This window comes from Arachis hypogaea, chromosome 12, assembly GCF_003086295.3.
Source record: "Arachis hypogaea cultivar Tifrunner chromosome 12, arahy.Tifrunner.gnm2.J5K5, whole genome shotgun sequence".
NCBI lineage: Eukaryota > Viridiplantae > Streptophyta > Magnoliopsida > Fabales > Fabaceae > Arachis > Arachis hypogaea.
The window spans coordinates 26,105,223-26,127,472 of NC_092047.1; the positions used below are offsets into that span (position 1 = coordinate 26,105,223).

Here is a 22,250-nt window from a genome sequence, read left to right on the forward strand (position 1 = left end):
ATGGATGTGTCGCTCCGGGGTGTGAGGAGGTCATTCCAGTCGTCCTCCTTCTTCATCCCTTCTCCTATTTCTCGGGTCGTCCGGTTTGTTCGCCAGGTATCTATCAAGTCGACCCTCTGGCCAACTTTTCTATGATGTTCTTCAGGTCGTAACATTCGTTGGTAGAGTGTCCATAGAGCTTGTGATATTCACAATACTTTGTCCGACTTCCAGCTTTCTTATGCTTAATCGAACGAGGGGGCAAAAGCTTCTCTATGTGGTATATCTCTCTGTAGACATCCACTAGGGAGACCCTGAGAGGAGTATAATTGTGCTATTTTCGAGGTTTATCTATGTTTGGCTCCTCTTTTTTCTTGGGTTCCCTTTCTTTGTCCCAAGGTAAATAGGGTAGGCTCGACCTTGAAGGAGGCTCTCTTAGCCAGAAATTTTCTTCCATGTTGATATACTTCTCAACTCTTTCCTGAAATTTGTTGAGGGAAGTCGGGTACCTTTTTTATATTGACTGGGAGAATGGTCCTTCTTTGAGGCCATTAACTAAGCCCATAATTATGGCTTCGGTTGGCAGACTTTGGATTTCCAAACAAGCTTTATTAAACCTTTCCATGTAATCTCGAAGGGTTTTCACGACCTCTTGTTTTACTCCTAGCAAGCTCGGGGCATGCTTTGTTTTATCCTTTTGGATGGAGAACCTGTTCAGAAATTTTCTGGCTAGGTCGTCAAAACTGGCGACCGACCTGGGTGGCAGGCTGTCAAACCATTTCATCGCAGCTTTAGTCAGGGTGGTAGGGAAGGTTTTGCAGCGTGTGGTGTTGGAGACATCTACTAAATACATTCGACTTTTAAAGTTGCTTAGGTGATGTCTCGGATCGGACGTTCCATCGTAGGGATCCATGTCGGGAGATTTGAAATTTCTGGGAACTTTGGCCTTCATTATCTCTTTTGTAAATGGATCATCTCCTCCAAGGAGGTTTTCTTCCATGTCCGACCTTGTGGTCTGACTTCGAAGGTCAGCCTCTAACCTTTGGAGTTTTTCCTTTAGCTCTTTCCGTCGCTTCACTTCCCTTCGTAGTTCCCGTTCGGCTTCTCGTTGTCGCTCAGCCTCGTGTTCGAGCTGCCTCAAGCGATCTTGCTGTCCATGAACCATGTCTAGTATTTCTGTCGTGTGAGGATCATCCTCGTCTTCAGAATGGTAGACTTCCGAATGGACCTTCTTGGATGAGGGTTTCCAGATGGCCCCTCCCTATGGGGTCCTTCGGGAAATCGGGGTGGAGGGGTAGCATAATAGCCTGTTCCTCCGGCTGGACTTCTTGCTCAGATTCAGAGACGATATGGCCGTCCTCCTGTTGGTACTCTGCCATGATTGTGGGATGACTTTCAGGTCCCCAGCAACGTCACCAATGTTCTGATGGTTACCTAAAATGTTAATTTGGGCCAGAATATGGGGTCCAGGTCCCTTTGAGTGGCAGCGTCCGACTTGTTTAATGCCGAGGTGTCGCCTGTTCGAGTTCCTCGTGAGGAGGTGGGAGGTGGTACCTGCAAAAGACTCCGATGCTTAAGTTAGCAAGGGCTTTGGGCAGGTGTTTAGTAGATTAGAACGTGAGTTATACCTGGGGGGTGCCAGTGTATTTATAGTAGATTTTGGCGACCTCCTTGAGGAGTTCTACCTTATCTTATCTTATCTTTCGTTTAGGAGAGTTTGTTAGAGTCTATCTTTTGAAGGAGATAGACTTTGGGTCTTCTAGAAGTGGCACCTTCCCGTATTAGGCGGGTGAGGTTTGGGCCACTCGTTAGTGTCCGACCTCTTCAAAGAGGTCGGGTAGGAGATAAGGACTGCCTTCTAAGGCTTAGTCCCTTTATCTTTATTGGACCTGGCTGGAAGTTTGGGCCAGGGTATGAACACTAATTATCCGTTTAAGATATTTATAACTTGAATCGCTGAATCAGCAACTTGAAACTGTGACACCCAACCCCCTTAATGACACGTATCCCACTATTTCACTATATAATCATCACCACCAGCCCTTAGTTTCCCTTTTTCATCACCGAAAGAAAGAAAAGAATGGAGAGAGAGAACGTGAGTTTCCATGGAACCTGAGAGCTTCTGAGCTTGATTTCTTGAGGTCCGTAACTCCAATAAAAAATCTAATCCGATAGAAGTGTTCGTATCTTCTTCCTCTTCACGTTGACGTTACTTTTTTTCGGTAGAAGTTGATGGTGACATAGCTCCCCTTCCCCTTGATTTCGGCCAATTGGAGTTCTAGGAGGCACAAACGATTTCTGACCTTTTTTTCTTCAGCTGCTCGGTCAGAAAGCTTCTCCGGAGTTTTTGTTGTTTTGATTTCGTACGGAGGTAGGGTTTGGTAATTTTATAATAATTAAATGTGAATTTTATAAGTAAATGTTGGTTTGATTGATTATTGTTGAGTTGGGTTGAGTTTTATATTAAAATTTTGTTGAATTATTGTTGTTACTTGTGAATTGTGGTTCGGCCATGAAGAACAGCCCAACTGGAGTTATTTTGATGATTTTGGGGCTGTTGTGAATAAGGATTATTGATTAAAATTGATGAGGTTTGATGACCGAGAGACTAAATGAAAAGCGGTAAAAGATTGGTAATAGTAAAGCTTTAGAAATGGACTTAAAACTCAAGCTGAAAATTTGAAGAATTTTAGAAATGAGATTTAGTCCTTTGGTAAAGTTAAAATCAGGGAAATAAAGTTTATATTTGAAATTAAAATAGTAATTTAATAAAAAAATGGAAGTTAGTTTTGTAATTATATAGGTTTTGGGGTATTTTGGGTAATAAATAAAATACAGGGATAAAATAGATATTTTATAAAAGCACAAGGTTACATTTATAAATATTGAGATATGTGAGATTTCAAATATAATTTTATAAAAATTTTGAGTTAAAAATGAAGTATTTAAAAGTTTGGAGTTTAAAAAATAGATAATAAGAGTTTAGAAATAAAACTTTACGAAAAAGATATGCATATTTTTTATTTACCATTTAAATTATTCTATTTATATTAATGTTAATATTTTATTACAAACATTAATTAGTAAAGATATTATTAATATTATTATAAGTCAGAGAAGGGCAAACAGATTGATCTTAAAAGCTTTAGAGAACGCGGACTTAATTAAAGTACTTTATAATTCTTTTTCATAAGACACTTAGGGAAAGGGGAGGGAATAATGCGAAGATAAATTATATTATGGAATGATAGGAAAGAAAAGAAGAAGAAAGAAAATAAAAGGAAAGAAAAATATTAAAGAACCTCTGTCACAGGAGAGCAGAGAACAGAAAAGAAAAGAACGAAAGAATGAAAAGAAAAGGAGATAAACAGAGATATTGTTTGGCACTGAGAACGAGCTAAGATGATTGTTTACTTGCTAAAAACGAGCAGAGATATGATGGTGAATCCACCAAGATTTGCTTTCCAGAGATACATCGGCCAATCCAGGGGATGGTTGCACCTGTAAGACAAAGGTTGCTTACAGAGGTTATCGATACATACATTGGCTAGAGAGAGCCTCACCTGTAAGACCGATGTTGCTTACAGAGGTTATGTTTGCATACATCGACTCAAGAGAGTCGCACCTGTAAGACAAAGGTTGCTTACAGAAGTTATGGCACTGGAAACCAAACTCTGGCAAAGGTTGCTGAGTTACGTCGGTAGCGGGTCGAAACCGACAGATGAGCTCATTACCTGCACTAGGATAGACATGCATCATACTTGTTTGCACATATTTGTTTGTGAGTGTGTTTCTTGTGATTGTGGGTGTGCTATATGATTGCTTGATTTCTGTGTCCTTTATTTGTTAAGTCTAAATGTATTCTATTGCTCGTTGCTGTTGGCTATGGTATTAAAATGAGTATAACTATACACCTCAACCTTACTAAGAACTCCCCAGTTCTTACGCCCTATTTCCACCCCCCTTTCAGCTACAGGTGCGAAGGTTTAGTGCGGAGCTACAAGAGCATAGAAGATTATATTCACGAGTTGAGTTGTTAGAATTTATTTTCCCCTCGTCATTTATTATCTTAGTTTTTTTTAGAGGGGTAGGACTTGTAATTGAGGTTCTTTGAATAAGTCTATGTATATAAAGTTATGTGAATATATATATATATATATATATATATATATATATATATATATATATATATATATATATATACTTTTGTGATTAAGTGATTTAAAATAAAGTCTCCTCTTGTTTTCTTAATTAAAGTTTCGGTTCGTATTCGCGAAGGCTCAATATTAAATAAAGATAGTATATAATAAAAAAGGTTTAGAGGTAAGTAACGCTTGAGATTTTGGTACGATCTTGAGGTACTAAAAGTAAGGGTGTTATATCTAGAGGCTTTGCTGAGGGGTTTAACTAATAAATAGTTTCTCTTTGTCTTTTGAAAGAAGAATTGGTTTAAGTGAAATTGTTTAAAAGGTTTTGGAGAATGTCATAAAGAGATGGTTTTGGTTTTAAAAGAAAAAGAGAAGATAAATCGGCATGTGTGATTATGGAAAGGTCACGAGAGGGTGACGATAGTATGGTTAAGGTGCCGAAGGATAAATGTTAATAAGTTGTGGGCTTTGTTTGTAATTGTGCAGGGATGCCCGTAAATATGGAATGACTTCCAGGAGAAGTGGTCACATGCTTCAGCTAGAGAATCAGCGCCTGCAAGTACTTGCAGAGGTCATGTTTGACATACTTCAGTTGGAGAATCAGTGCCTGCAAGAAGTAGAAACTTGCAGAGGTTATGTCGCTGGAATGTCTTATCTGACTTGTGAGTTAGATTGTCGGGTGCGGGTCAAAATTGACAAATTAAATGAGCTCATTACCTGCGATAGGAGTAGGCATGCATCATCCTTGTTTGCATATTTTGCATTTGGTTCGGTGTTGTGAATTGTTTGTGATTGCTTGAGTGTGTTTGTGATTTTCATCGCTTGTTAATTTGAACTTCTATGACTGGTTATTGTTCTGGGTCCTTGTATTAGGCTGTGAATTAAATTGACCTGTGATAATCCTGACTTAACTAACTACCCCAACTCTACTAAGAACTCCCTAGTTCTTATCCGCTATTTGCCACCCCTTTCAGCTACAGGTGCGAAGGTTTAATGCGGAGCTACAGGAGCATAGAAGATTATGTTTACGAGTTGAGTTGTTAGATTTTATTTTCCCCTCGCCATTTATTCTTTTGGTTTTTAGAGGGGTAGGATTTATTTTTGAGAATGTTGAAATAAGTCTATGTATTTAATGCTCTGTGAATATATATATATATATCTTTGTGGTTAAGTGGTTTAAAATAAAGAATCTTCGTTTTTTTAATTAAAGGTTTCAGTTTGTATTCACGAAGACTCAATATTAAATAAAGATAGTATAGAATAAACAGGTTTAGAGGTAAGTAACGCCTAAGCTTTTGGTATGATTATGAGGTGCTAAAAGTTAGGGTGTTACATATAGCTTGTAAAATAAATTAATAATATAATAATAAAATTATATTATCATTTATATTACTTCAAAAATCGGAATTGACTCATAAAAAAAAACTAATTGCTGAAAATAACATTGTTCAAAAAACATCGCGTTAGCATAAAAATTCGGGTTGTTACAGATATCGAGCTCGATAATAATATGGTTAACTAAACTCTATTTTTAAATTAAAAAAATTTATTTTCTCAAATTAAAATATATATAATTTTCATTATTTATAAATTACTAAAATTATAGCTTCAATTATGTAAAATATTTCATCATAACAAAAATATATATAAGAATCTGAATTTAATTGAACCCAAATAGTTAAATAATTAATTTAATTACTTTTAATAAAATAATATTTAAAAATAATGAGTTCAATTTAATAAATAAATCATAACTTAAAATAAATTGATAATAATTAAAATTTCAAGAATATGGGATGTTACACGTCACGCTCAATCGCTCTCTCTCATACTCTGCTCACTACTCAGACTATAAGGAATGGCCGCTTTGCTCATAGCTAGTGCTCGTTCTTTCTTTTTTTTTTTCTTTTTTTTTTAGGTTCAGTAGTTCATACTCTGCTCACTAGACGTTCACTGCTCGTTCTGACTTTTTCTTTATTTCTTGTTCAGATTCATACTCTGTTCTATTATGCTCATTTCTCATTCTTAGCTTGCTCTCTCTTCCTTACACTCTATTTACTGTCTTATTTGTTGTTCAGATTCATATTTTGCTCTATTTTGCTCATTTCTCATTCTTGCTCCATCTTCCTCACATTCTGCTCACTGTCAGTGCTCAAACCGAAGGTAATCTCTATTTTCTTGCTTTTTTTTTTATTTTTGTGTTAAAAACCTTGTTAACTTTTGAAAAAGTTTGTTAAACACTTAAACTTAAACTTTATTAAGTTGTGTTGAAAAATCTTGTTAATTTTTGTTTTTGATAATCTTGCTTTTTTTTTTGTTTTTAATTTTTGTACAAAAAAACCTTGTTAAAATTATGATGATGTATAAGTGGTTAAAAAAAATTTGTTAATCTTTGTTAATTTTTGTACTGACAACCTTATTAAAATGATGCCGCAAACCTTGTTAATTTTTGTTTTTCATTAATCTTGCTTTTTTTTTATAATTCAATAAAAAAAAAGCATAAATTGATCTACTTTTTTAGGGAAGAAATTCAATATATTTTGCCGTTGGAATTCAACTTCGTACTTCTAATAAAAAAATTCAACAAATAAACAATGACCAAACGAAAAGTCAGACCTAACATAACCTTATTGAATTGTGTAAAAGATTGAGTATTTGTTACTGGTTTAGTTAATTCAATAAATTTTTTTTTGTTTTATATGACTGTTTTGATGAGTGTTAAATTATGAATAATTGATGAAATCAAAGGTTATTAATATCTTTTATGATTTTTTTTATGATAGTATCAATCAAAAAGCATTTGTGAATAATAATGCATCTGTGATAATAATTTTATATTTAGATTTTTTTTGTTATTTGACTTTTGAATTTGTATTTAAATAAGATTATAATACTTTAGTAGATATGGTACCTTTAATTTGTATTAAATCACTCTTCTACCTTAACTCATGACAACAATAAAAACGTCTCACGGCCCACAAATTCAACCCAACAGAATACACAAATTCAATTATAATTTTAGTCTTTATCTTATCTTATAGTTATCTTTATCTTTATCTCTATCTTATCTTTATTTGCTTTTATCTTCTAAAACATAAACAATATATCCTTTAAAACCATGTTGAAAGCCAATAAATACAGCCTTTTTGGCTCTTGGATCAAATTTTGATCTGTTTGCCATTAGGGTAGAAACAAAACATAAGCATCCAAAAACTTTAAGGTCATGATAATTTGGTGGATGATTGAATAAAATCTTAAATGGTGTTTTAAAATTAATTGCGGATGATGGAACTCTATTAAGTAGATAAACAGCATGTCTAACAGCATAAGACCAAAAAGATGATGGTAAATTAGATTGAAACATAAGAGAATGAGCTATATTCAAAATATGTTGATGCTTCCGTTCTACCCTTCCATTTTGTTGAGGAGTTTTAACACAACTACGTTAATGAATAATGCCCTTTGAAGTATAAAAATCAGGTAAAATAAATTCTGATCCATTATCGGAACGAATAGTTTTGACTTTGGAGTTGAATTGTGTTTCAATTAAAGTAATAAAATTTTTTATTTAATTTTGCACTTCTCCTTTTGATTTTAATAAAATAACCCATGTAAAGCGGCTAAAATTATCAACAATAGTAAAAAAACATTTATAATTATGAATAGAATTTTGTCGAAACGGACCACAAATATCAAAGTGTAATAAATCAAAACTTGCATTGGCTTTGTTAAAACTTTGAGAAAATGAAAGTTTCTTTTTCTGAGAAAGATGACAAATGTCACAAGCCTCGTTATGATGCATAGAGATAAAAAGAAATTGTTTATGTAAATGATTAAGTCTTTGTCCAGAAAGGTGTCCTAAACGAAAATGCCATATATTGGAAGGTGTAATGGGTGGAGATTTGATGGAATTTATGGAGTGTGTAGTGGATGAATTTTTACCGAAATTTGGTTCAAAGACATATAATCATTCTCTCATTCTGGCCAAATCAATCGTCCCTAAATTATTGCTCTGTAGAGTGTAAGAAGATGAAAAAGTGAGTTCACATATGAGTGCTGAAGTAATTTTTGAGACAGAAATAATATTAAAGTTGAAATGAGGTAAATAAAGAACATCATGAAGAACCAAGGATGGTTTGAACGATGCCTTTATAAGAAACAGTAGTTCGAGAACCATTTGGTAAATGAACAATAATAGGAGAAATTTGTGTGTAAGAAATAAACCAAGACAAATTTGATGCAATGTGATCTGTGACACCAGAATCAATGATTCAAGTATTCAAGAATGAATCTCGATTTGAAGAATTGTTAATAGTAGAAAAAGTATTGAAAGAACAAAGATAATGAGTAGTTGGACTTGACAAAAGTTCAAGTTGGTTTGAAGGACGAGCTCCTTCATTGAAAGGAAGTGCCATGAAAGAAAATTGTTGGGCTGACGAATGGTCTAAAAGAGGCTCCGGATGAAGTTGCTGGTGTGCTCTTTTCTCCTTGATCCATGGATGTCAATAATGCTTTCTTACATGGGGATCTTTCTGGGGATGTTTATATGACTCTGCTACCTGAATTTACATCTCCTCAACCGAATCAATGCTGTAAGTTACTAAAGTCACTGTATGGTTTACGACAATCTAGTCGTATATGGTATGACAAACTTTCTCATCTTTATCTTATAGTTATCTTTATCTTTATCTCTATCTTATCTTTATTTGCTTTTATCTTTCATAGGTCAATGTTCTATATATACTTAGTTTTACCTTCATAGTTTACATTTCAATTAAATACAATTCAATCAATCAATAATCAATAAAAGTTCGCATTTTTTTTTTTTCGCAATTTTATCAATTTGGATGACATGTTAAGAGTAACTCTAATGAGATATTTTTTGGGTATCATTTTTCGATATCTACAGTATTTGAAATGAGAATAATATTAGTAAAAAAAGATGATATCATTTTAAAGAAAGATCAATTAAATAGTGTCATTTGTATAACCCATTAAATGAACATTTGAACTTTATTATTGTAGAAGAGTGACAAAAGTTTAATCAAATGAAATAAGATGTATACAAATTATACTCCTGTATTTTATTATTCTATTTTTTCATTATCTTTTATCAATTTGATAGAAAAATAAATCCAAACTAACTCAACGTAATTTTTTTTCAATTATTTATAAAATTTTTATTTTATACAAAAATCTAATTTTTCCATTGCAAATTTTTTTCCAAATCTAATGAGCCAAAATATGCAATGTCTCTAACATGTAATGTGTTTTTTTAATGTTGTTATGTTTAATTAAATAATATTTACATAATATTTTAAAGTCTATTTTCATTAGTTGTAATATATTTTAAATATGGTATATATTTATTAATTGTGTGACTCTATAATTTTTATTTTAGTTAATTTTTACAATTTAATTAAAAATATTTGAAATGATTAAAAATAATATAAAATTTAAATTAAGTTGAAACTAAACATTGAAGTAATAAATTTTATGTTAGGGAAAGTAAGGGAGCCAATGGAATATTTGTACAATATGTATAATGGAGGTTTAGAGAGTATTAGAGATATAACCATTAGTGTTACCTTTTTCCATCAGCGTAAGTTTTTGAAATGAGTGGTATCATGACCTGGTATTAGAGCTTTAGATCCGAAAAGTCAATAGTTTGATTCTTGGTGAACCCCAAAATCAGATGGTTATTCTAAATATTATGGGTGATATTCATTTTGTAACTCACATAGCCATTGTACACATTGTATAAATAAACCATTGGCTCCCTAGCAGCACTCTGTATGTTAAATCTCAAATTAGTTTTTATGACATATAGTCCTGCAAATATTTATGTGACATCTTGAAAGATCCAAAATGAAATAGAATTAAAATCAAATATTAGAAATATTCTAAAATTTATATTAAATTATAATTATATTTTAGTATATTTATTTATATTTTATTTATTATTTTGATATAAATGATTATTACAATTGAATCACAATTGAATTAATTTTAAAATGGTTCGATGAATGATCTAACTTTTAAAATTTTATATTTTACTCTTAAAAAAATATAATAATAACTCAATCTTCTCAATTTTTATTTAATTATTTTGTCAAATATAAGTTTTATGATTTAATATATTTTTTCAAATATCTTTTTTAATTTCAAAGAATGTATAATAAAAAAAATTATATTTAACCAAATAATTGATGAAAAAAATTAAGAAAAAATTGAGAAGATCTATTGTCCGAAAATTGGGTTGCGTTGTTCCATGGACATCATAATCACAGCTATATCTTTCATGCAATTCTTTTAACAATAATAAGGGGGGCAGAAATTGAAGCAAGTGGGAAAGTATTGGAAAGTGCATCAAATTCCAAATCACCTCTCTGAAGAAATGGCATTGCCAAACACATTCACTTTCTCACCGCCATCTCTCAATCCCTTCAAGCCTTCATCTTCATCATCGTCTTATATTATCAAATTCTTCACTTGCTCCTTCCCCGTTCCCAGAACAACAATCACCACCCCGAACGCATTTTCTTTCAACACTGGCCCAATCAGGCCCAATATCAGTTCAATCCGTGCCACGTCATCATCCTCATCGTCGTCGTCTTCTTCTTCTTCTTCCTTTGGTTCCCGACTCGAAGAGACCATCAAGAAAACCGTTTCGGGCAACCCTGTCGTCGTTTATTCCAAAACATGGTGCTCGTGAGTTCTCTAACTCTTCCACTGTTATTATTAGCGATTTTATTTGAATTAATTTGATTTTTTTTTTAATTTAACAATTTGATTTGATTTGGCTGAATTTTGTGTTTGTGTGTTGGAAGGTATTCTTCTGAGGTGAAAGCGTTGTTCAAGAAGCTCGGCGTGGAACCATTGGTCTTCGAATTGGACGAAATGGGTAATTTGATTCAACTTCCTTTCCTTAATTGGTGGTGTCTTTTATCTGTGTTAGTAATCCCCAAACCCTTAATATTGTTTATTATCATTTGTGTAAAGCTCTCAAATTAGTATTTTACTTGTTGAAATTACAAGCAAAGTTCATAATAATCCTTAACTTTAAGAAATTTCCTTTTATATATATATATATATATATATATATATATATATCAGCGATTTATTCAACTAACAATTATGCAATTTTTGTGGAATTAAAGTGATGGTAGGTCTTACTCATCACAAGTTAACGAGCACATGGGCATTTGTGTGTAACTGAATTTTAGGCCTAGTGTTCACATGTCTATATTTTCACATGAGTGTTGCTTGATGGATCATAAATGAATCATGACTAAGAATGTGGATTTGTCATTTGTCTGAGAACGTGTTATCTGAATCTTAATAGTGCTGGTTATTTATATATGAAATATGTTAAGTCTGTTGTTACAGTATGGAGTTCTTTAGAAATCTGAAATATTTCCCATTTTAATCTATATACCCCAAATAGTTCTTTGCTGCTTTTTCTTATATGTATTTTCTATTCTTGATTCATTAGTTCTTTTTATAGTTAATGTTCCTGACAACCATATATTTCTTTTGCATCTTGAATATTTAACAAGTTTGACCTATCGTCATCTTTGCTTGTTGTCTGTTCTTCTTTATGGGCAGTGTATCACTACATAACTACAAGTGTGGATACCTTAGTATAAGGCCTTTTATGAACTTCTTAATGTTGATGCACAGTTAACTACATACTATGTATCTCTATCTTGATGACAATCATGGCATGACTTAAAACCTCTTAATTTTATGTGTGATGATGGACTAAGCATATTGGCATCTTGAAATAGTGTTCCCTGTGAACAGTAGTTGCATGGATGAGCTGCAACAAGGTTATTTCAATTCAAGCGTTGGTTACCAAGCCAATCTAATCTCTTGATGTCTTTTATATAGAAGCTGAGTTGGATTATTTTTGTGCTGAAGGATAATTATAACATATCTTCATCTAGCGATCAATAGGTTTTTAACTGATAAGTATGTTGCAGCTAACGCTTTCAGTAATGATAAAAATTTGCTTAATTAATCACTCTTTTCTTTTCTAATCTTCACATTGCTTATTATTCGAACATATTGGTGAAAATCATTCTGTATTACTCATTTTATCTTAATCGTAACATTTTTTGTATGTTCTTTGCATTTTAAATATTTATTTCTTTTTCCTTAGGTCCACAAGGGCCACAGTTGCAGAAGGTGTTGGAAAGGCTTACAGGGCAACATACTGTGCCAAATGTATTTATTGGTTAGTACCTTCTCTAGTCCATTATTCTTATTGATGATACAAATAGTTTGTCAATATTAGTCAAAATAATTACTCCATACTTTCTCTTTTTCAAAATAAGTGTCTTTTATACTTTTTAAGTTTATTGAAAAATCAATGTATCTAGACAAATAGATTGTTGATATACACTAATTTTTTCAATGAAACTAAAAGACGAAAGAGATGCATATTTTGAGAAAGAGGGAGTAGCATTTATAAAGTGTTCCTTTGTTTCTATTGATGGATTTAATATCATTAAAAACCACCAAACAAGAAAAAGAGGAGGATATTGGCAGTAGCTACATAATTGCTAGGTTGTTGCTCGTCCAGTTTGATCTAAACCACTGTTGTCATTAAGTAGCAATTTGTTTTATTATTATTTTGGTCTTTCTGGGTATCTCCATAGACATTACTTTGAGGTTAATCCCTTGCGACAAAAGATACTCCCAACAATTTTCTTCTCTTAGAGTTTGAACTACGGTTCTCTCCTTTAAAGGATAGCCTCTTTACAACTGCACCCAATTCTTGTCATAAAGGAGCAACATAAATTTGTAAGTGCTATAACCATTTCAACTCTCTTCGTATGTAGATTTGTAAAACCACGCAAGTGATCTCTGCTTATTTGCAAACAAATTGAGAAACAGCTTGATATTCAGTTTCTCCATCTAATTCCAAAACCTGTTTCTCCATCTAATTCCAAAACCTTTTATGTTATTTTGCCTGATAAGCTCGTAACCTTCAATGATAATGTCTTTTGAGATCCAAAACTGAAACTGGGCTCCAACCATTATTCTTATTCATAAGAAACTTCTCATAAGTCATAACTAAGTCCTTGTATATACTATATGAGTTATTTCTGTTTCTTGAACAATACATAATGTATTTCATCCAGAAATCTTCTACTATGATTTCACAAGAAAAATAAAGATTGTTACCCTGCTATTAATGTTAATTTTTCGATGGGAACTGCTTATGCCTGACCCTAAGGTTCTTTTACAGGAGGCAAACATATTGGTGGCTGTACAGGTATATTTTTTTGGTCTTATGCTTTACCATTATTGATTATGTGAGTGTTGGAGGGATATCTGCAGTTCAAATAAACAATTATTTTTCCTCACTGATTAACTGTTCTTACATTCGTATTATGAACTATGACTATATTGAATATGAACTTGAATTTCTAGCAGCTCCAAAGAGTTGAATGCTACATAGTTTAATAGAAAAGAAATAATGCAAATTTCCCTCCTTTCCCCGTATTTTGTTTTTACCATTTAATTCTCTTGTGCAGATACACTGAAGTTGTACCGGAAGGGCGAACTTGAACCGTTGCTATCAGAAGCTACCGCTAAAGGCAAAGACTGATGTCGTCCTAGAGGGAATCTGATCCTATTTCCATTTTGTTTCCTTTGGCCAATGCTGTCCTCTCATGTTTGTCACACCTTGGTGGAAAGCATTGCATCTTCATAAATCTGCATTGAAAGGGGTTCTAGAACTTAAAGTTGCACGTAAGGTGGTGACTGTGCTGGAAGACTTATATTATTCTTCTTAGTTAGGTAATAAATTAATAATTGAAAAGACTTAGATTTAAAGGACTTTTCTGAAAGTATAATAACATTGTTTGATTCATGAAAACAACACCTACTAATAGGAAATGGCGCTGTTGCCGTGGTGAAGTCTGGTATCCTTCTCAACCTTTTATATTCTTGTTCATATCACTATTATTCATGGACAAAGTCATTCAAATTCTGTTTATTTTGGTTTTCGTATATTTAATGAAAATAGTAGTACACACAAAAACATACAACGCAAAAGGTAAAAATAATTTAAGAGTGTACACAAAAACATACAACGTAGAAGGATAGTGTGATTGCTTCCGTATTCGTATATGATTACTGCAATGCCTTGGAGTATGCACTACGATAATAATTTGGGAAAATTAAGTGTGTTAGAAACATTGGTGTTTCATTGGTTTTAGTCGTTGATTTAAACTATTTTATATTTTATAATAAAGACCAATGGCTAAAACCACTACGATACTAATGTTCTTGAAACGCTTGATAACCTTCCAATAATTTGTTAAGCCTTATTCTAGATGTTTTAGCCACTCTTTTTTGTGTTCGTAATTAACAATATATCCTTCATGATTTGGAACAATTTAAACAAAAAATTCTACAACCAAGTGTTTTAAGTAACCAAGTTATTTTAACCTATATTTTATTCACGCACTAGAGAAATAATTCTAACCAACTGATTTGTAACGTTTTCTCCGTGATTTCATTTTGGACTTTTTGCTCTTCTTTGCGTTTTCGGCTTCGTGATTTCATTCCGGATCTTCTGCTCTTCTCTGCTTTCTCATATTTTTGGTTCTTTTTCTCTGTGTTTTCAAATTTTTTTTATCAATATTCTCTGTGTTCTGATTCTCTGCATTGCGGATCGTTGTTTTGCTGTATTCCTGAAATCAAACATTGAGACTAAACAATGTATGATGCAAGTTCGATTGCGTTGAACTAAGGCGAGTTGGATGATGCAAGTTCGAATATGTTGAACAAGGGTGATTTGGATTATTTTTTTGAATTGAATGTAGTTGACGAGGTTTGATTGATAGGATAAATCAATGTTAATGATTAAGGATTTGAATTTGATTTAAATCTGAGTTTTGAATTTGATTGTGACAATGTGTTTATGTTGCATTTTAATTATAGCTTCGTGTTTTCCAAAGATAAAGAATGGCATTGTACTGATAAGTTCTTTTTTGTTATGGATTGGTTTGTGAAGATTAGTGTTACTTATTTGGTGTTTTCTACATTAAATTTTTGTGTTATTGCAGTTTGATGTTGATGAGCAGTTTGTGCCAAAAGTTGGGATGGCTTTCAACACACTTGAAGAAGATGAAAAATTTTACAAAGATTATGCTAAAGTTGCAGTTTTTGCTACCAAAATAAGGGATACAAATAGGAAGAAAAATGAAATCAAAAATCAATTAATTACATGCAATAGAGAAGGAAAATGGAAATCCAACATATCTTCTACTAAGAAGAAAAATCCATTAGCTAGATTAAATTGTCCTGTGAGAATTTATATACATATATTGAAGGAGACAGTTGTTTGGATTATTTCCAATGTTGTTTTAAATCATACATATGCATGTTGTCCAAATCAAACAGAGATACTTAAACAACATAGGCAGCTAACTATGTTTGATTGTCGCACAATTAAGAATAGCGATGAAGTTGGTATTAGGTCAAGTAAGACATATCAATTCTTTGTTGCAGTTGCAGGAGGTTATCGTGAACTAAGATTTATTGAAAAATATGTTAGAAATTATATTACAAGAAAAGTTTGTAATGAATCTGAATAAGATGATACCAAAGAATTTGGGACATACTTATTTAAAATGAAAGAAAAGAATCAATGAACTTGAACTTGAGGCTGGTGAATCAATTAAAAATGCTTTTTGGGCTAATGCACGAAGTTGGATTGTTTTTTAGTATTTTGGTGATGTTGTTTCGTTTGATACCACTTATAATATAAACAGGTACTTTGCTGTGCTGGTGTGAAATATTTTCGGTGTCAATTGATTTTTGTTGTTGTGTTGTTGAGTTCGGATAATAATTTGGTTTTTGGTTCTTTTGTTGGTGTGAATCACCATGATCATTCTACACTTTTTGGATGTGCTTTGATGAAAAATGAGGATATTCAATCATTCAAATGGTTATTTGAATGTTGGCTTCGTTGCATGGGAGGAAAGGTTCCAAAAAGCATTCTTACTTATCAATGTGCATCAATGTAAAGGGCTTTTGAGATTTGCATGCCAACTACAATTCATAAGTGGTGTATTCGGCATATTATGAAGATGATTCCACAGAAATTAAATGTCTACAAGAAACATGAAAAAATTCAACAAGAGATGAATCATGTTATTTGGAACTCTTTTACAAAAGATAGATTTGATAGAAATTGGAATAATTTTGTTAAAAAGTATGATGTTATAAACAATAAGTAGCTATCAGGTAACAGTGGATTTATTAGATATTTTGGTGTTGTTAAATTGTAACAACATTAATAAATTATATACATTTTTGGTGTTATGCTGTCTGATTTACTGTTTTGATGTTTTTTTCAGAACTTTTTGAAGATCGACATTTAAGGATACCAATATATCTAGATCACCACTTTCAGCCTAGGATGAGAAGCACAAAAAGGAGTGAGAGAATACATGTTTATTACGTGCAATAGCTCATTGATTCAATTGGTGAAACAATATGATAATTGCCTAGAAATCAAAGAGCAAAAAGAGAGAGAATATGATTGGTATACGAAATTGTTACTCTAAGGTTGTAAAATTGTTGTTCGTTCTCTCCCTGGCAATGGCTCCAAAAACTGGTGCACAATACCATGGTCCAGACATAACTTCACAACTTCACACAACTAACCAGCAAGTGCACTGGGTCGTCCAAGTAATAAAACCTTACGTGAGTAAGGGTCGATCCCACGGAGATTGTTGGTATGAAGCAAGCTATGGTCACCTTGTAAATCTCAGTCAGGCGGATATCAAATGGTTATGGAGTTTTCGAATAATAATAATAAATAAATAGAAAATAAAGATAGAAATACTTATGTAATTCATTGGTGAGAATTTCAGATAAGCGTATAGAGATGCTTTCGTTCCTCTGACTCTCTGCTTTCCCGCTGTCTTCATCCAATCAGTCTTACTCCTTTCCATGGCAAGCTTTCTGTAAGGGCATCACCGTTGTCAATGGCTACATCCCATCCTCTTGTGAAAAAGGTCCAAATGTTCTGTCACGGCACGGCTAATCATCTGAGGTTCTCGATCATACTGAAATAGGATTCACCCTCCTTTTGCGTCTGTCACTACGCCCAGCACTCGCGAGTTTGAAGTTCGTCACAACCATCCCTTCCCAGATCCTACTCGGAATACCACAGACAAGGTTTAGACTTTCCGGATCTCAGGAATGGCCATCCATGGGTTCTAACTTATACCACGAAGATACTAATAACTCGGACTCGGTCCCCTGTATTAGATATCTAAGAGATACTCATTCTGCCTTGTTTGCATGTAGAACGAAAGTGTTTGTCAGGCACGCGTTCATAAGTGAGAATGATGATGAGCGTCACATAATCATCACATTCATCATGTTCTTGGGTGCGAATGGATATCTTAGAAGCGGAATAAGTTGAATTGAATAGAAAACAGTAGTACTTTGCATTAATTCATGAAGAACAGCAGAGCTCCACACCTTAATCTATGGAGTGTAGAAACTCTACCGTTGAAAATACATAAGTGAAAGGTTCAGGCATGGCCGAATGGCCAGCCCCCAAAACGTGATCACATGATCAAAAATACAATCCAGGATGTCTAATACAATAGTAAAAAGTCTTATTTATACTAAACTAGTTACTAGGGTTTACAGAAGTAAGTAATTGGTGCATAAATCCACTTCCGGGGCCCACATGGTGTGTGCTTGGGCTGAGCTTGAAGTTTACACGTGGAGAGGTCATTCTTGGAGTTGAACGCCAGTTTGTAACGTGTTTCTGGCGTTCAACTCTGGCTTGTGACGTGTTTCTGGCGTTTAACTCCAAACTGCAGCGTAGAACTGGCGTTCAACGCCCTTTTGCGTCGTCTAAACTCGGCCAAAGTATGGACTATTATATATTGCTGGAAAGCCCTGGATGTCTACTTTCCAACGCAATTGGAAGCGTGCCATTTTGAGTTCTGTAGCTCCAGAAAATCCACTTTGAATGCAGGGAGGTCAGAATCCAACAGCATCAGCAGTCCTTCTTCAACCTCTGAATCTGATTTTTGCTCAAGTCCCTCAATTTCAGCCAGAAAATACCTGAAATCATAGAAAAACACACAAACTCATAGTAAAGTCCAGAAATGTGAATTTAACATAAAAACTAATAAAAACATCCCTAAAAGTAACTAGATCCTACTAAAAACATACTAAAAACAATGCCAAAAAGCGTATAAATTATCCGCTCATCACAACACCAAACTTAAATTGTTGCTTGTCCCCAAGCAACTGAAAATCAAATAGAATAAAAAGAAGAGAATATACTATAAATTCCAAAATATCAATGAAACATAGCTCCAATCAGATGAGCGGGACTTGTAGCTTTTTGCCTCTTGAATAGTTTTGGCATCTCACTTTATCCATTGAAGTTCAGAATGATTGGCATCTATAGGAACTCAGAGTTCAGATAGTGTTATTGATTCTCCTAGTTCAGTATGTTGATTCTTGAACACAGCTACTTTATGAGTCTTGATCGTGGCCCTAAGCACTTTGTTTTCCAGTATTACCACCGGATACATAAATGCCACAGACACATAATTGGGTGAACCTTTTCAGATTGTGACTCAGCTTTGCTAAAGTCCCCAATTAGAGGTGTCCAGGGTTCTTAAGCACACTCTGTTTTTGCTTTGGACCTTGACTTTAACCGCTCAGTCTCAAGTTTTCACTTGACACCTTCACGCCACAAGCACATGATTAGGGACAGCTTGGTTTAGCCGCTTAGGCTAGGATTTTATTCCTTTAGGTCCTCCTATCCACTGATGCTCAAAGCCTTGGGATCCTTTTTATTTACCCTTACCTTTTGGTTTTAAGGGTTATTGGCTTTTTGCTCTTGCCTTTTGGTTTTAAGAGCTTTTGGCTTTTTCTGCTTGCTTTTTCTTTTTCTATTTTTTTTTTCTGCAAGCTTTTTGTATTCACTGCTTTTTCTTGCTTCAAGAATCATTTTTATGATTTTTCAGATTATCAGATAACATGTCTCCTTGTTATCATTCTTTCAAGAGCCAACATATTTAACATTCTAAAACACCAACTTCAAAAGACATATGCACTGTTCAAGCATTCATTCAGAAAACAAAAAGTATTGTCACCACATCAATATAATTAAACTAAGTTCAAGGATAAATTTGAAACTCATGTACTTCTTGTTCTTTTGTTTTTAAAACATTTTTCATTTAAGAGAGGTGATGGATTCGTATTCACTACTTTAAGGCATAGACACTTAGACACTAATGATCATGTAATAAAGACACAAACATAGATAAACATTTAACATAAGAAAATGAAAAACAGAAAGTTTAAGAACAAGGAATGAGTCCACCTTAGTGATGGTGGCGTTTCCTTCTTGAGGAACCAATGATGTCCTTGAGCTCTTCTATGTCTCTTCCTTGTCTTTGTTGCTCTTCCCTCATTGCTCTTTGATCTTCTCTAATTTCATGAAGGATGATGGAGTGCTCTTGATGTTCCACCCTTAGTTGCTCCCAATAATTGTGTGGAGGAAAATGTATCCCCTGAGGTATCTCAGGGATCTCTTGATTTGCAGTTAAATGTTCTACCACTAAGCTATAGACCCTTGAGATGAATCTCTCCATCTCCTATGACTCGGAGGTGGAAGCTTTTGTCTTCCCTTTCCTCTTTCTAGAGGTTTCTCTGGCCTTAGGTGCCATCAATGGTTATGGAAAAACAAAAAAACTATGCTTTTACCACACCAAACTTAGAATGTTGCTCACCCTCGAGCAAAAGAAGAAAGAATAGTAGAAGAAGAAGAAGATATGGAGGTGAGTTGATGGTTTGAATTTGAGTGGGTGGGTGTAGGTGGGTTGTATGATGGTTTTAGGGGAGTAATGGATGTGAGTGGTGAAGAGGTGATGGGGAAGAGAGATTGAGGTGATATAGGATTATGAGGAGGGAAGGTGAGTGGAGGTATGTGGGGATCTTGTGGGGTCCACAGATCCCGAGGTGTCAAGGAATTGCATCCCTGCACCAATTAGGCATGTAAAATGCCTTTGCATGCAATTCTGGCGTTTAAACGCCGAATTGGTGCTTGTTCTGGGCGTTCAGCGCCCAGATGCAGCTTGTTTCTGGCGTTGAACGCCAGTTCTATGCTTGTTTCTGGCGTTCAGCGCCAGCTTTCCTCAGTGTGCATTCCTGGCGTCTGAACGCCAAGATGCTGCTTGTTTTGGGCGTTCAACGCCAGATCCATGCTCTGTTCTGGCGTTGAACGCCAGTGAGCCCTTCCTCCAGGGTGTGATTTTTCTTCTGCTATTTTTGATTCTGTTTTTGATTTTTCTATTTATTTTGTGACTCCACATGATCATGAACCTAATAAAACATGAAAGAACAATAAAATAAAAATAAAATTAGATAAATAAAAATTGGATTGCCTCCCAACAAGTGCTTCTTTAATGTCAATAGCTTGACAGTGGGCTCTCATGGAGCCTTACAGATGTTCAGAGCATTGTTGAGACTCCCCAACACCAAACTTAGAGTTTGGATATGGGAGTTCAACACCAAACTTAGAGTTTGGTTGTGGCCTCCCAACACTAAACTTAGAGTTTGACTGTGGGGGCTTTGGTTGACTCTGTTTTGAGAGAAGCTTACTGTGCCTCTTTTCCATGTTTACAGAAGGATGTCCTTGAGTTTTAAACTCAAGGGCGTCCCCATTCAATTGAAGGACTAGTTCACCTCTGTTAACATCAATCACAGCTCTTGCTGTGGCTAGGAAGGGTCTTCCAAGGATGATGGATTCATCCTCATCCTTCCCAGTATCTAGGATTATGAAATCAGCAGGGATGTAAAGGCCTGCAACCTTTACTAACACGTCCTCTACTTGTCCATAAGCCTCTTTTCTTGAGTTGTCTGCTATCTCTAATGAGATTCTGGCAGCTTGCACCTCAAAGATTCTCAGTTTCTCCATTACAGAGAGTGGCATGAGGTTTATTCCTGACCCAAGGTCACATAGAGCCTTCTCAAAGGTTATGGTGCCTATGGTACAAGGTATTAGGAACTTTCTAGGACCCTGTTTCTTCTGAGGCAATCTCAGTTGATCCAATGCATTTAGTTCATTGGTGAACAGGGGATGTTAATCTCCCCAAGTTTCATTACCAAATAAATTGGCATTCAGCTTCATGATTGCACCAAGGAACTTGGCAACTTGCTCTTCAGTAATATCCTCATTCTCTCCAGAAGAAGAATACTCGTCAGAGCTCATGAATGGCATAAGGAGGTTCAATGGAATCTCTATGGTCTCTAGATGAGTCTCAGATTCCTTTGGTTCCTCAGAGGGAAACTCCTTATTGATCACTGGACGTCCCAGGAGGTCTTCCTCCTTGGGATTCACGTCCTCCCCTTCCTCCTTGGATTCGGCCATGATGGTTATATCAATGGCCTTGCACTCTCCTTTTGGATTTTCTTCTGTATTGCTTGGGGGAGCACTAGGAGGGGTTTCAGTGATCTTCTTACTCAGTTGGCCCACTTGTGCCTCTAAATTTCTAATGGAGGACCTTGTTTCATTCATGAAACTCAGAGTGGCCTTAGATAGATCAGAGACTAAGTTTGCTAAATTAGAGGTATTTTGTTCAGAGTTCTCTGTCTGTTGCTGAGTGAATGATGAAAAAGGCTTGCTATTGCTAAACCTGTTTCTTCCACCATTATTAAAGCCTTGTTGAGGCTTTTGTTGATCCTTCCATGAGAAATTTGGGTGATTTTTCCATGAGGGGTTATAGGTGTTCCCATAAGGTTCACCCATATAATTTACCTCTACTATTGCAGGGTTCTCATGATCATAAGCTTCTTTTTCAGAAGATGCCTCTTGAGTACTGTTGGATGCAGCTTGCATTCCATTCAGACTCTGAGAAATCATATTAACTTGCTGAGTCAATATTTTATTCTGAGCCAATATGGCATTCAGAGTATCAATTTCAAGAACTCCCTTCTTCTGAGGCGTCCCATTACTCACAGGATTCCTCTCAGAAGTGTACATAAACTGGTTGTTAGCAACCATGTCAATGAGTTCTTGAGCTTCTGCAGGCATTTTCTTTAGGTGAATAGATCCAC

General features: G+C 34.5%; 1 protein-coding gene across 1 annotated transcript; it reads left to right on the plus strand.

The window, feature by feature from the left end:
* The first annotated feature begins 10,335 nt into the window (after window positions 1-10,335).
* Window positions 10,336-14,057, plus strand: LOC112727195 (glutaredoxin-C5, chloroplastic). Its single transcript, XM_025776862.3, has 5 exons — window positions 10,336-10,838; window positions 10,958-11,031; window positions 12,292-12,366; window positions 13,384-13,410; window positions 13,673-14,057. The coding sequence occupies exons 1-5, from the start codon at window positions 10,525-10,527 to the stop codon at window positions 13,744-13,746; spliced, it is 564 nt and encodes a 187-aa protein (XP_025632647.1). The 5' UTR covers window positions 10,336-10,524; the 3' UTR covers window positions 13,747-14,057.
* The last annotated feature ends 8,193 nt before the right edge of the window (window positions 14,058-22,250 follow it).